Below are 14,706 nucleotides of genomic sequence, written 5' to 3' on the forward strand. Positions count from 1 at the left end.
ATCTGATCCTGGGACTGGTTCCAAGATGAGAAAAATACTTTCTTCTTTGTTCTAAGAATTGCCTCTCTTGGTCTTATGATATTTCAGATTCAGTTTTTCATAATCTAGATTTTAGCTCCGACCTTTTGACAGTTCCTTTTCTCTCATACTTGATACAGTGCCTATGCCATAGATGCTTCGAAATAATTCCCCTAAATTCAAACCAGTCTTATTCTTGTTCGGGCCCTGTAGTTATCTCAAGTCCTCCACTTCAGTCTATGTTCCATTTAGCTGCCAAAGTGATATTCTTCAAGTACAGATCTTTGCTGGATGGTGTAGTACTTATAGCACAGTGACTAGCACATAGAAAAATTTATAAACATATTATCAGTGATGAAGAAGTTGATGAAATTTCAGTGCATCTTAATAGTATCTTTAAAATCAAACAAATTCAGGTTTTGGCACTTAATTTTTTTTTTTTTTTACAGCCTAGTTTTAATCTTCCTTCCTAGCCTAATAATACATTATTTTGCTCTGGAGCAAGTTAGATGGCATAGTTGATTGAGAATTGGACTCTGAATCAGAAAGACCTGATTTTCATTCCTGACTTAGACTAATTATATATCATGTGGGCCACTCACTTACACTTTTTGAGCTTTGGTTTCTTCACCTATAAAATGAGAATAATTTACTTTGTGGAGTAGTTGTGAGCATCAAATAAAAAACATATGTAAATTGCTTTGTAATACTCAAAGTGCTATATTAATGTTGTCTATTATAATTCCTGAATGTTGTTTCCCCCAAAAGAATACGTTTCCTGAGGATAGAGACGATTTAATTTTTGTCTGTGTTCCCAGCACCTGGAACAGGGCTTTGCTCATAAAAAGGGCTTTATAAATGCTTATGATTGGTTGAAACTATTATTCTACTTGGTGACTCTAGCAGCCATCCTCAAACTTTTTAAATGGGGAGCCAGTTCACTGTCCCTCAAACTGTAGGAGGGCCGGAATAGAGTAAAAATAAAACCTCACACTCTGTCTCTGCCCCTCAGCCCATTTACTATAACCGGCGGCAGCATAAGCGTCCTCAGCGGCCGCATCTGGCCCTCGGTGCCGTAGTTTGAGAATCCCTGCTAGAGAGTTTATGGACTTTATTTTCTCCATGGCATATGTCCTTCCTTCAAAATAAAACCAGGTCTAAGCTGGCTTCTTCTACAATACTACATTCTCAGACTGTTCTTTTTCTAAAAACAAAAACAAAAAACATTGCTTTCTGATGGTCCTTTTATGAAATTTCCCATTTCCAATTCCTTTGCATCTTTCTCACTGGGAGAACTAACTTGAATTTATATTGATTAGTTTTCTTTGGCTTTCGCTTTAGATTTCCTATCATATCTTTGAATTTCAGGTTCAAAAGCTCAATGTTCAGGCCCCAAATTTGCCATCTTCACAATAATTAAAGTATCACATGTTCCTCTCACCCCAACCCCCAATGTAATAAGGATTAGCAAAAAAAAAATAAAAATAAATGGTAGGAACATGCACACACCCAACTATAAACCAGAAAACTTTCTATAGCTGCTAAAGTATTGTGGGAGCAATATTTCTCAGTGGATGGACTTTTCCAAGATCCGTTTAGTAAGGCAGAATACATCTATATTCCAGAATACATCTATATATCCAGAAGGACAAATTGTTTTGCTTTAAATTCTTAGCATGCCCAATCCTAAAGATTGTAAATTCATTTAGCTAGTCCCTCTATTACACTAGAAAAGTTAAATAAAATCATCTTCTAAAATTAAATTTCCCTTTCTGGCAGCTAAAAAATAAGGTTGCCTGTCCTCTTTCCAGTTTTAGTGGGACAAGTTAACTTAATTAACTTGCCTACAGGGGTTAAGTTCCTCTTACCCAGTTTTAAATTACCCTTTACATGACAACTACAGGGCAAAGATTTCTAAGACAATGTCACTTTGATAAGATATGTTGCCAAAAATATGAATACTTTAGTTAAGAAAGTCTGGATGGAGTGAAATAATCAGATGACCTACCTTCTCCAGTTGAATTATGTTCAAAACAAGTTTCCTACATTTGTTGTAATGTTTAATTTCTTTTTCCGTTATAATAATAAGCTCTGTAAATTACTCCTTTGTCACTAATTATTGAGGGTTTAGTTGACTTGACTTACTAGTAACCTGTTGACTGATACTATTGAATCACTATGGTTGGAAGTTTTGTACCTCAGAATTTTTTTTCTATTTTAACAGGAGTTAAATACTATTATTATCCTCATTTTACAGATGAGGAACCTGAGGCCAGTATAGATTAAGTTTCTTGTCCAAGTTTACACAGCTAGTAAGTTTCTGAGGACAGATTTGAATTCAAATCTTCCTGACTCAAGGCCAGGCTCTATCCACGATGCTACCAGTTGCCTCATAAATGTTATTGAGTCTTAAAAGAGCTAAAACCATCTGACTTATGACCTGGCTAAATTAGAAAGTTGTGGGAAAAAAACACATATAGTCAGTGGATACTACTAATGTTTAAACAGGAATGCTTTACAGGTAACCAAATATATTGGTATATGTTAATGAATTTATTATATATTGTAAGCATCTTACATTTGTTAAGGTTTCTTCTGTTTATTAGATGTGCATAATTTTCTGTTTATTTAAATATAGAATAATGATGACAAATACATCGTCATTACACATAGCTTATTGGTATTATTATTGCATAAGAGTTTTTCTGCTCATAATTTTTTGGTCTTATGAATCCTATTTTAATGTGTATATTTAATATATCCTTCACGTAATTTAGACATTTATTCATAGAAACACTTAGTCAAGTAGTTCTTTATGTTATGATATCTATGATAAATGGCAATATGTAAAACATTGTTTTTGCTTATTGTGTTTTTATTATTTATTGTTCTTATAAATATAGCTATTATAATATTAACATTTGATATACCCTAAATGAATTTTCAGAAATTAAGAATGGTATAGGGTGGAATGTAGCTCCAAATTGCTAAGATCAGGATTTTGGAGAGTTTTCCTGGAAGTTTAGAAAATACTTAGGCTAGATAATCACAAGTTGTTCTGAGAAAAGTTGTTTGTTTATTTAGAAGAGTTTAGTTTGTTTCTGGAGGGAACTTGGAGTGAGAGCTCTCCCACCTGATTTTTAAGTTTAAAGATACTATGAAAGAAGGAAGTTGGCCTAAAATTATGCTCAAGCACAGGAGAGTGTGAACCAGACACCCAAAAAGGAGAAGCTGTCAGAGCATAGAATGTAAATAATATCAAGAGAACTAATAGCTATGATAGCAGATAAGAAATTAAATTAACAGTTATTCTTTCCCCCACTTTCTCAGAGAACAGAAATTATTCTGGGTATGATCTCCATTGCAACCTATATGTTATTTAAATGTCTCTAATGTGAATTCCCAATCCCTTTATTTTTGTCTGCCTGCATTTTTTAATTCCTTCACACACTATGAAGTCCGATTCTTTTGATACAATAAAATAACTGTTTGGATATTTATACATATATTGTATTTAATTTATACTTTAACATATTTAACATGTATTGGTCAACCTGCCATCTGGGGGAGGGGGTGGAGGGAAGGAAGGGAAAAATTGGAACAAAAGGTTTGGCAATTGTCAGTGCTGTAAAATTACCCATGCATATATCTGGTAAATAAAAACTATAATTAAAAAAATAAAAAAATAAATGTTTCTATGTGCTGACTTATTATAGAACACTCAAAGACAATTGAGTCAACTATTCTTCAGTCTGCTACTAGCTCATTTCTTTAATAGTCCTTTGCTTCTCTGGGTTCAAAGGGATTTTAGTGGATTTGCTCTGAGATATTAAAAAATTTTCATAAAAGCCTTTAATTAGATCAGTCCTCATTCTGAAATATTATTGAGTAAACCTCTTCTTTTGTACACTAGCTTCCGTTTCTCTCACAAAACAAAACAAACACCATATTGATTTGGGCAGAGTATTGCCAAGTTCTTCCTGTAAGACCTGCAACCTGTCTCTTCATAGTTTCAGTCCAGATTGTCTCAGAGTGAATGTAAGTAGCAGTTGTTGCAGTTTTGGTCAAAAACTCTGAGATCCTTTCCCTCCCGGATTGATTCTTTTTTATCTTTATTTATTAATTTATTTATTTGACTAGGTTAAAAAAAGTCATTCTTCACCTCCTTTCTTTCTTACCTAGCCTTAATCATTGCCTCAGTCAAATGACACCAATTAAAAGACCTTAGCTGAAGATCTCCCACTGCATCCTGGACCATCTCCAGTCATGCTGGTCTATATCTGGCCACTGGACCCAGATGGCTCTGGAGGGAAAAGTGAGGCAGGTGACCTTGTCCAGCCCTCTCTCACTTAAATCCAATTAACTTGCATCACCTTCATGATGTCACACAGAGGACATACAGTAATAATAGCAGCAGCAGTAGCAACAGCTTCTTCTACTGTATTTCCACCTTCATTTAAAAAGTCTTTTAATCCGTCTCTGTGCGCTGTCACTTTGTTGTTGCTGTTGCTACCCTTGCCTGCTGCATTTATTCATACCTCCTGCATTTCTGTTGTTTGAGGCATTTTAAGGACCAAATAATCTCTTCAATTTTGATTTTCTTTTTAAAAATATTTATCTTTTTCATATATGGTTACCTCAGATTTGAAGGGTATGTCACCCTGAGTTGTATCTTGAGCATTATTCTCTTTGGAACACATTATTCCATTCTCTCCGTTATTTTCTCATAGGTGCAAAATAGATTTTCCTCATATGTGTTTCCTTTCCTTTTGCATTTGGATGTCTATTTCCTGATTGCTTGCACAATTTGTTTTTTAACTGAATAAATTCAGCCACTGTATGTTTTGGAGTTTGCAGCCTTGGATTTTTTTCCCTGGAGATAATTTGAGAATTCTTTCAGTTGGCATTTCCTTTTTAATGTTCAGAAATTCTAGGCAGTTCCCTCTATTCTTTCCTTTATTATAGTTTTAAGGTTTTGTTTTTGTTTTGCTTTGTTTTTTGGTCCTGTCAGGTTCTTTTGGGAGATCACAGGTTGTCTCTATGCATCCTGCTTTTGAGATCAGTATGTTTTGATTGTTTAACATGGATAGTGTCTTTTAATGTTATTGCTTTTGCTTTGCTTCTTTTAGGTTGTCCTTAGCTTCTATGGATTTATATTCCCATTTTTTCTTCTCTTTTTTGTTTTTGGTGAGGTTTACTATCGAAGATTCTAATTTTTGCATGTTGCTCATTATTTTTTCTGTGCAGGCCATAACTACTCTCTTACTTCTCATTTCTCTTTTGAACCACTAAGGTTCTTTATTTTCCTCAAATGCCTTTATTCCATCAAATGTTGGATTATTTCCCCTTGTTTTGTAGCTTTTTAAAAAAAATAGGTGCCTAAACTCATTAGATCTGGGGGCCACGTCCTTTTGTTGTTAACTATTTTTGCTCTTGATGATCAACCCATTTTCAAGGTTTTTGAATTTTATTCTTCTTCATATCCTTGGTATCTTCAGTCTTCCTCTCACCCTTACCTTATTTCCCTGTTATTTACTTTCTATTTTCCTCCTCTTTGAATTATTATCACTAGGGTCTGGGCCTCCTACCATGCTGGGAAATTAATGGTTTACTAGCCTAGGTCTGCCCCAGTTGACTTCTGGTAGTCAGGCCACAGTTAGATTTAGTGGAATGCTGCACAATAGGGCCTTCCCCTGCTGTCCGGATGACGTGTCTGGGTGCTCTGTCCTGTTTCCTCTATTTCTTAGTTCTCTGCCCAGGAATCGTCAATTCAGACTTCTACAAGGCTGGGGATAGGAGATTGTGGCTCCCAGTAAGTTTTTGTTTCTGAGATGCTGTTGCCATGTCTGCCTGTCACAGTCAGGGCAAATTTCCACAAGCTAAAGTTGGGTCTCCATTATACTAGAAAGAAGAGAAGGCAGGGATGTGATGGTGAGTTTTGTTGTTAATTTGCAATGCATTCTTGGATCTGTTGGCCCAGCTTTGAAGCTGGGAGTGCAGGAGGTAGGGGAGGGGTAGTAAGTGAGTCTTCTCTTGGCTTTGGGTGGGCCTAGACCACAGAGAGAACTGAAGTTGCTTTATATTTGTCACAGAATTTCTGTTTTGGAAAGGTCTGAGAGGTCATAGGGATTTGAGAAAAGATCTAATCCTCCCTCTTGTTGCTATTTCTACTTAATAAATTCAAGAGAAAAGATCTATGTATGTATATATATACATACATAATACATATACATATATATATATAAATATATGTGTGTATATATCTATCTGTACCTATCTATCTCATGCCTTTATTGTTCAAAACATTTGTTGATCAAGTGAGAACCTGCATCTTTTAAATAAAATTCTATAATGGTTTTATCTAATTTTTATCTCCCATTCTCTGAAACAGCCAGAAAAAAAAATCTGTTTTATTCAGTCAAGTCAAATATACTGAAGGTATAAAATATAGACTTTAAGAGTTGGAAATGACTCAGTAGTCACCCATACTCAAAAAAGATTTACATAGGAAGATTATGGGCATGGAATGTTGATTGCATATACTATTGGTCTTTATTAATGTATGGATTAATTTTGTTGGAATACTTTCTCTTTCTCTTCTCCTTTCCCTCTCCTCCTCCCTCTCCTTCCCTTCTTCCCTTTTCCTTCTTTTTTCCCTTCTTCCCTCCGTCTTTCCCTCTCTCTGTCTCTCTGTCGCTTGTCTGTCTGTCTGTCTTTCCCTCTCTCTTCTCTTTCTTTGTCGCTTGTGTCTGTTTTTCTCTCTTTGTTTCTTCTCTCTTTTTCTCTTTCCCCTCTCTGTTTCTGTCTCTGTCTCTGTCTCTGTCTCTCTCTGTCTACCCTCTCTCTTTCCTCTCTCTCTGTTTCTGTCTCTTCTCTTTCTATTTCTCTGTCTCTGTCTCTTTCTGTCTTTCCCATATAAACCTATATTCTTTTGTTTGGTATTCTGAAAAGACAAGAAATGCTTTTTTTATAGCATACTTGATGAGATACCCTTTATATACTTAAAAGACATTTAGTAAGTCTCTTCTTTTACCCTTTCTTCTTGAAGTTAAGTTTGGCCTCTGTCTTTTGGTCTCTGCCTCTAAATCTCTCTCTATCTCCCCTCCTTTCTCTTTGCCTGTCTGTCTCTAGTTTCCTTTAAGATCGGATCAAGCACCACCTCTTACACAAGACATTTCCTGATCCCCTCACACTGTCATTACTTCACCTAACCCCTGAAATTGTTTTTACATTGAATTTTTAAGATATTTACTAATAGGTGTATGCGCTGTTTTCCTTGATGGAATTTAAGTTCCTTAAGGGCAGGGAATGTTTAATGTCAGTTTTTGCCCAATGCCTAGCAAATAGTAGACACTTAATACAGAGAAAAGAGCCACGTTAAGAGGTGTTATAACCAGGGCAACAGATTTTCAAGATATAAAAAGAAGAGAAGAACAGCTGAGTGTCACAGTGGATTAAAGTGCTAGGTCTGGAGTCAGGAGGTCATTTTCCTGAATTCAAATCTGTTCTCAGACACTTGACTTTGGGCAAGTCACTTAACCCAATTTGTCTCAGTTTCCTCATCTTAAAATGAGTTGGAGAAGGAAAAGGCAAACTTCTTGAGTATTTTTGCCAAGAAAATCCCAAATGGGGTCATAAAAAATTGGACATGACTGAAATGACTATATAACAACAAAAAAGAAGGATAAGCTAGCCTGGGAAAAATCTTCTACCTTTATTGATACCCAAAAAGGTGACTAGCAGGTAATTAGCAGTAATTGCCAACACATATGCCTGCTCTCTGATTTGTACAAAATCTTTATCAAAGTTATCTATATATGACCTAGGGGTATCTTCTAGAAGAACAGCAGTCATTGCCATTTCCATTGTATTAATATCTAGCATTTACACTGCATTTTTTGGTTTGCAAAGTGCCATAAATATTTGATATTCACAGAAACCCTATGATATAAGTGCTATTATTATCTCTATTTTACATGAGGAAATTGAGGGTGAGAGAGGCTAGGTGGACTTGTCCAATTTCAGACAGTTTTTAAGTGTCAAATTATTAAATTTGAACTTGGGTCTTCCTGACTCCAGGTCTAGTATTCTATCCATTGTATCACTTGGCTGCTGATGTTTATCTAAACATGAATAGAGAGAATTCTTAATGAGGAAATTAGTAGGCAACAAATAAGCTTTTGCAAACAATATTGAACAATGGACCACTTATAATTGCTTGAAAGATATAGAAAATAAAATATCTTCCTGAATTTATTGCTTGAGTTTTTTACAAGTATTTGACTTAGTGAACAAAATGCAACCTTATAGGCTCTTTTCAGACACGCTCTCTTCTCCATATGTCAAGATCATTTAGGATTCTTTGATGATATAACGACATAAATCACGCTGTTCAATGGCCTCAAGAACTCTTTGATAATAAATATTGGACAAGGACTAAAATAAGCAAAATTACTTGCTCCCTAAAAGTATTCTCTGCTATGATAGTTCTAATTCCAATCAAGGAGAGATTCCTTATAGATAGTGAGGTCCTTCAGGTGCTCCTATTTTCAGATGATATTGTATTGATTGTGTCAAATCCCAAGTAATTTCAGAATTTCCTGGGAGATACCTGTAATGAATCAAAGGAGTTTGGTGCATACACACAACAAAGATCAAATGGATGAAGAATTCTCTATTGCTTAGATTTCAATGTACATCTGAGTAGCCACTAGAGTTTTTCTTTTTCTTTCAAACAGTATATGTATTATGTGTGTATGTATGTATGTATGTACAGGTATATGTTTGTATCTGTGTATGTGAGCATATATACATGTACACACACAAATTTGTGTACACACATATATATTCGTATGTATATGTGTATATGTATAGGTATATATGTATTTGGGGCAGATAATATAGGTAAGCAGTGAATTGAGACCAGAATTGAAAGGAAGAGAAAAGCAGACTACATGACTTCTAGGAAATTGCAAAGTACTTTAACTCACCCTGATCTGAGACCCAGATTTTTAATACAAACTTTTTTGGTGTTACTGTTTGACAGCAAAATTTGGAATACCAAAGAACTGAATATGACAGGCAAGATAAGATGAAGGCAATTGAATGGTATGTGGTGAGTGTGAATGCAGCTACAACATATAACCAATGGAGAACTCTGAAGGAAAACAGAAGCAAAAGATTTTATTTTGACAGAAAGAGAAAATGGGCTCATCTGGTGGAGAGAATGAAGACTAAATTGCAAATGGATAATCAAAGTGCTCTTCTGTGGGTACTTTTGTGATGTTGGGAGAAATTGAAGAACATATTGAGTGGAACCATTGTGGTGAACATTTAAAAGGACCTGGACTAGAACTGCCTAAGATCAGCAGAAGGTATGAGTAGTGATAAGCATTTTTAAATTGATAAGATCACAGATCCATTTTAAGTATTACTTGAGTATTGAGTAAAAATAATAAACAACTTGTAGATTCATTTCTGCTGGTGAGGAAACTTTTTATCAATGGTGGTCTGCATCTGTCCTGAAATTTAAGGCCTGTAAGAGTTAATAATAAATGTTAATAATATTAAAGAAAGAATATCACCATTATTTACAAGAGTTAAAATCATTGCCAGTCATAGAGAGTTGGGTGGGGACAAGAAATTGAGGAAAATGTGCATGTCTGTCTAAAACAAAACATTTATATATTTTTAAGTAATAGCTTTTGATTTTCAAAACATGTGTAAAGATAGTTTTCAACATTCGCTCTTGTAAAACCTTGTGTTCCACATTTTTCTCCCTCCCTTCCCTGCCCCTCTTCTAGACTGCAAGTAATTCAATATATGTTAAACATATGTAGTTCTTCTATTTCCACATTTATCATGCTGCAAAAGAAAAGTCAGATCAAAAAGGGAAAAAAAATGAGAAAAAAAGCACAAAGAACAAAAACGGTGAAAATACTATGTTGCGATCCACATTCAGTTCCCACAGTCCTCTCTCTGGATGCAAATGCTCTCTCCATTACAAGATCATTGGAACTGGCCTGAATCACCTCATTATTGAAAAGAGCCACATTCATCAGAATTGATCATCACATAATCTTGTTGTTGCTGTGTACAATGTTTTCTTGGTTCTACTCACTTCACTCAGCATCAGTTCATGTAAGTCTTCTTGCTGATCATTTCTTATAGAACAATCATATTCCATTACATTCATATGCTCTAACTTTTTTTGTTCTTAAACTTTTATTTTTAAATTTAATAACATAATTCTAACAAAAACCAGTTAAAATCAATATTCTTTATAATTATTAATTATTACTCTAAATAGAATTGGTAGTTGATAGTAGATGAAGAATTGGCCTCAAAGTCAGGAAGACTTGGGCAAAAAAACCTCAAGAACTTAGTAAACTCTTTTAGAATAAAAATAATATGAAAGTGATACATTACACTGCTAGAAGTTTTACTGCATCTTAGAGTTCCTCATTCTAATATAGTCATAAGTATAGTCTTTAACCCTGCCCCCCCTATATTTAAAATTTGACTATTTAAATTTCAACATCTAAAGTATCCATGGAAAGTTATTTGTTTTTTCTCCATGTACATTTTAGGTTTTATTTTGTTCATCAATCTTTAAGTAACTAAGTCTATATTTTCCCATCATATAATTCAGCATTTTCCTTATTTTTTTTAAAATTTATAACTCATATGGGTTTTTGAATATGTTTTTACATTTTCATATATATAAATCTTAGTCATGTATCATTTCATCACTGTGATATACCACCACCTATTCTATCATTCTGGTCAATAAATTATTCAACAAAAATTTATTAACCCCTGTTCATATACAACTATATGCAGGACTGATACAAAATGAATATCATTTAATATTTTTTGAGGAAACAGGGGACTAGTATCTAGAGGTATTAAAAACATGCTTCATGTAAAAGCTAGAAACAAAACTGTCTTTTTGTCAAATAATAGATTTTTTGTTTTCAAAATATATATTTTCAAGTTTTCAAAATTCACCCTTGCAAAACCTTGTATTCCAAATTTTTTGCTCTCTTTCCCCTAGTTCCTCCCAAGACAGCAAGGAATCCAAAATATGTTAAACATGTATAATTCTTTTATGAATATTTCTACATTTATCATGCTGCACAAGAAAAATCAGGTGAAAAAAGGAAAAAAATGAAAAAAGAAAATAAAAAGCAAGCAAACAACCACAAAAATGGTGCAAAAACTATGCTGTGATCCACATTCAGTCCTGACAATCCTCTTTCTGGATGCAGGTGGTTCTTTCCGTCACAAGTCTATAGGAATTATTTCATAATTTATTCAGCCATTCTCCAATTGATGGGCAGCCACTCAGTTTCCAAGTTTCTTGCCACTACAAAAAGGGCTGCTACAAACATTTTTGCACATGTGGGTCCTTTCCCCTCCTTTAATATTTTTTGGGGATAAAGATCCAATAGAGACACTGCTGGATCAAAGGGTATGCATAGTTCAATAGCCCTTTGGGCACAATAGAACATTTATTTTCAAAATGGACTGGAAAGAGCTCTGAGCTTTATCTTATTCTTACAAGTTGAGGCACAGAGCTGAAGCCATGTGAACTACACTCATATTTTCTACTTATCTTTGAGAGAGATGCTGAGGCAGGGCTGAGTAATGACTCTCATGACTAGATATATTGATCTACTTAGGGTTCATCTAGGATTTTGTTCATAAACTGGTTTGTTGTTATTCAGTTTTTTCAGCTGCATCTGACTTTGTGACCTCATTTGGGGTTTTCTTGGCAAAGATACTGGAATGATTTGCCATTTCCTTCTCCAGCTCATTTTATAGAGATTGATATTGCACTACCTAAGTATTAATGATGACCAAACACAGATGGTGATCACAAATTACAAGATAAGCAAACTGAAATTAGGAATTGAAAATGATCTTAATTCTTTCTTTTTTAAAAAGTTTTGGATTTCTGGTTAATTTAATCATTTTATTAATAATGCCAATATTTTAGTAAAAAGTCTCTGGCACTCTTAAATGCTTGTTAGTCATGGGGATTGGCTCACATGCCCTTAGAAGAGGATTTCCTGAGTGTAGCAATGAACTCTAAATGGCTAACAATTATGAGAGATGAATATTATAATGAAGGGCTGAACCTATTCTAATAAACTTTGATTATGTCATTTACTTTTTTTTTTTTTTTAGGCAATTGGGGTTAAGTGACTTGCCCAGGGTCACACAGCTAGGAAGTGTTAAGTTTCTGAGGCCAGATTTGAACTCGGGTCCTCCTGACTTCAGGGCTGGTGCTCTATCTACTTCGCCACCTGGCTGCCCCTGTCATTTACTTCTAAATTACTCTTAGCCTTGGGCAATCTATGAAAAAATTTTATCCTCAACCAAGTTTGAGAAGGGAGTTTCATCTTAGATTAGAAATCTAATCTAGTTGGGTGGAGAAGTCTGGTGGTTCAAATAGCAATACCTATAGTAAGGAGAATGTTGATCCATCTTTCCATCAGCTTTGTCCTTGAGAGATTGTACAGAAAAATAAGAGAAAGAAAAAAATCAAGGGTCTCCCCAATTTTAATAATTGGCTATTAATATGAGAGAATAATAATTTCAATTCATAGAATTACTGAGCTATAAAATAAGGAGGGAAAACTTCCTAGAGAAACACTCAAAGATACCAAATATCAAATAATTGGATATTGGAAGAAATAAATCATAGTATTTCTGAGTACAGCCCATCCCCAGAAGTGCTGAGACAGGGAGAAATGAATGAAATTAATCAGACCTTCCTTTTTTAAAAGTTCATTGTTTGTTTTCTTGTCCTTTTTATTTATGTCTCTCTTTTTCCTCCCACATAGTAAACCATCTCTTGTGATAAAAAAAAAAAAGTTCAGCAAAACTGACACATTGATTCTGAGTATATTTATTCTTCCATGTTCATTCTTTCCCATTTCTACAAAGAAGGGAAGGTGCATTTCCTTCTTGGGCTCACCTAGCATACTTTTCTTTCTAATAGAAAGTTTTTAATAGAGTTCCTCTAATAGAGGTGGAAAAAGGAAAATAATATACTAATATTTCACAGGAAAGAGGATTAGAAGTAATTTTAGTCTCCTATCAAACTTTTGTTGGAATTTTTATTTTTATTTTAAAATGGCCATTTCTGATTTCCAAGACACATAGTCAACAAGATGGAAGATGAAACGTTTTTTCCTCCAATCCCCAACAAATTTTTTAAAGTTGTTTAAGGGCATTATTGTACCAAAGGGAATTATATTCCAAAAGAAAGGCAATTACAATTATATCTACAAGTAAAAGGAAGAAGCTCCAACAAGCTAACAGCCTTATGAATTAAGAGTAAAAATCACCAAACCTTAAAATACTTAATCAGTTACTTCTACCCCACTAGCCTCTGTGTTCCTACAGGACTTACAAACTTACCCACAGGCTTATGCTTTGGGATCTACTCAAGAGTTTCTCTATTGTTACAGACTCTCTGCCATCCCTCTACTTCTACCCGTCCTTCAATCTGAATAAATTGTGGTTAATAAGTTTACCTAGCTAAGTAGGGAATTCCCATCTAGGAATAATCACACACACACACACACACACAGAGAGAGAGAGAGAGAGAGAGAGAGAGAGAGAGAGAGAGAGAGAGAGAGAGAGAGAGAGAGAGAGAGAGAGAGAGAGAGAGAGACATAGACAGATAGAGAGAGAGAGAGAGAGAGAGAGAGAGAGAGAGAGAGACATAGACAGAGAGAGAGAGAGAGAGAGAGAGACATAGAGAGACAGAGAGAGAGAGAGAGAGAGAGAGAGAGAGAGAGAGAGAGAGAGAGAGAGAGAGAGGGAGAGAGAGAGAGGGAGAGAGAGAGAGAGAGAAGAGAGATCACATTACTTAGTTTTTATTTCCTTGGGGTTCCCAAGGTCACAGTAAATGTGACTGTATTAAATATTTATTGACTAACTTCTGAATCTCACCCTCCCTCTTCATGAAAAATCTGCAGATGCTGACTTTGTTCTGCCAAAGAATTAAAAAAGAAAGAGAGATAAGAAGCCAGTATTATTGTCTGAAGGAAAAGGGACAGGATCTATCTTTAACTAGTTTTGTCCTCATGTAAGATACTTGGCACAGGGATTGAAACTGTGAAAAGTAAATTCCTCGTTATGGGAAGAAGATAAGAAAACATTGAGGTCCAGTTACAAGGGTAAACTCGTCATTAAAAGGGAAGGAGTCAGAAAGTGAATGATATAAGATATAAAGGGGGAAAAAATAGAACCACCAAAGATTACAAAGAAGACAATTCAGTTAAAATCTAGACCACAAAAAAATAATCAACAGAGATGATAAAATTAGAAAAGAAGCTAAAGATCAAAATATCCAAAACATTTCAAACCTATCTAAAGGAATATTGCAAAACAAAAGAAATGGAAACATCTAATGAAGCAGAGAGATTCAGAAGCAAATAGATTCCCAAGACATTATGGAATTGTATGTTTTCAAAAGGTGAAAGGAAACAAAAGGGAAGAATTTTTGGTCTGCACTACAGAAATAATTAATGGGGGAAAAAAACTCAACTCTGAATCCATTTTGCAAGTCCCCAAAAAAGAAAATGGGAGAACAATGGATTGCGAATGTGAATATTTTGAAGTAAAGGACAATTTAGAAGAAGACAAGCAAAAACAAAAATAATAATGTTA

The 14,706-nt window shown here is 34.7% G+C and overlaps 1 protein-coding gene across 2 annotated transcripts in view; it reads left to right on the top strand.

Annotated features, from left to right (window-relative positions):
• Positions 1-14,706, top strand: part of ASB9 (ankyrin repeat and SOCS box containing 9) — a 238,952-nt gene that overhangs the window by 113,729 nt on the left and 110,517 nt on the right. Inside the window, exons 9-11 of one of the 2 annotated variants that reach the window (XM_074299952.1) lie at positions 9,065-9,126; positions 9,214-9,392; positions 9,822-10,158. In XM_074299952.1, coding sequence (XP_074156053.1) covers positions 9,065-9,090 — 26 coding nt within the window. In that variant the 3' untranslated portion in view covers positions 9,091-9,126; positions 9,214-9,392; positions 9,822-10,158. Of the gene's footprint in view, positions 1-9,064; positions 9,393-9,821; positions 10,159-14,706 lie in introns of both variants that reach the window. The other variant, XM_074299951.1, reaches the window with a different exon arrangement.

The sequence above is a fragment of the Sminthopsis crassicaudata genome, chromosome 3, assembly GCF_048593235.1.
Source record: "Sminthopsis crassicaudata isolate SCR6 chromosome 3, ASM4859323v1, whole genome shotgun sequence".
NCBI lineage: Eukaryota > Metazoa > Chordata > Mammalia > Dasyuromorphia > Dasyuridae > Sminthopsis > Sminthopsis crassicaudata.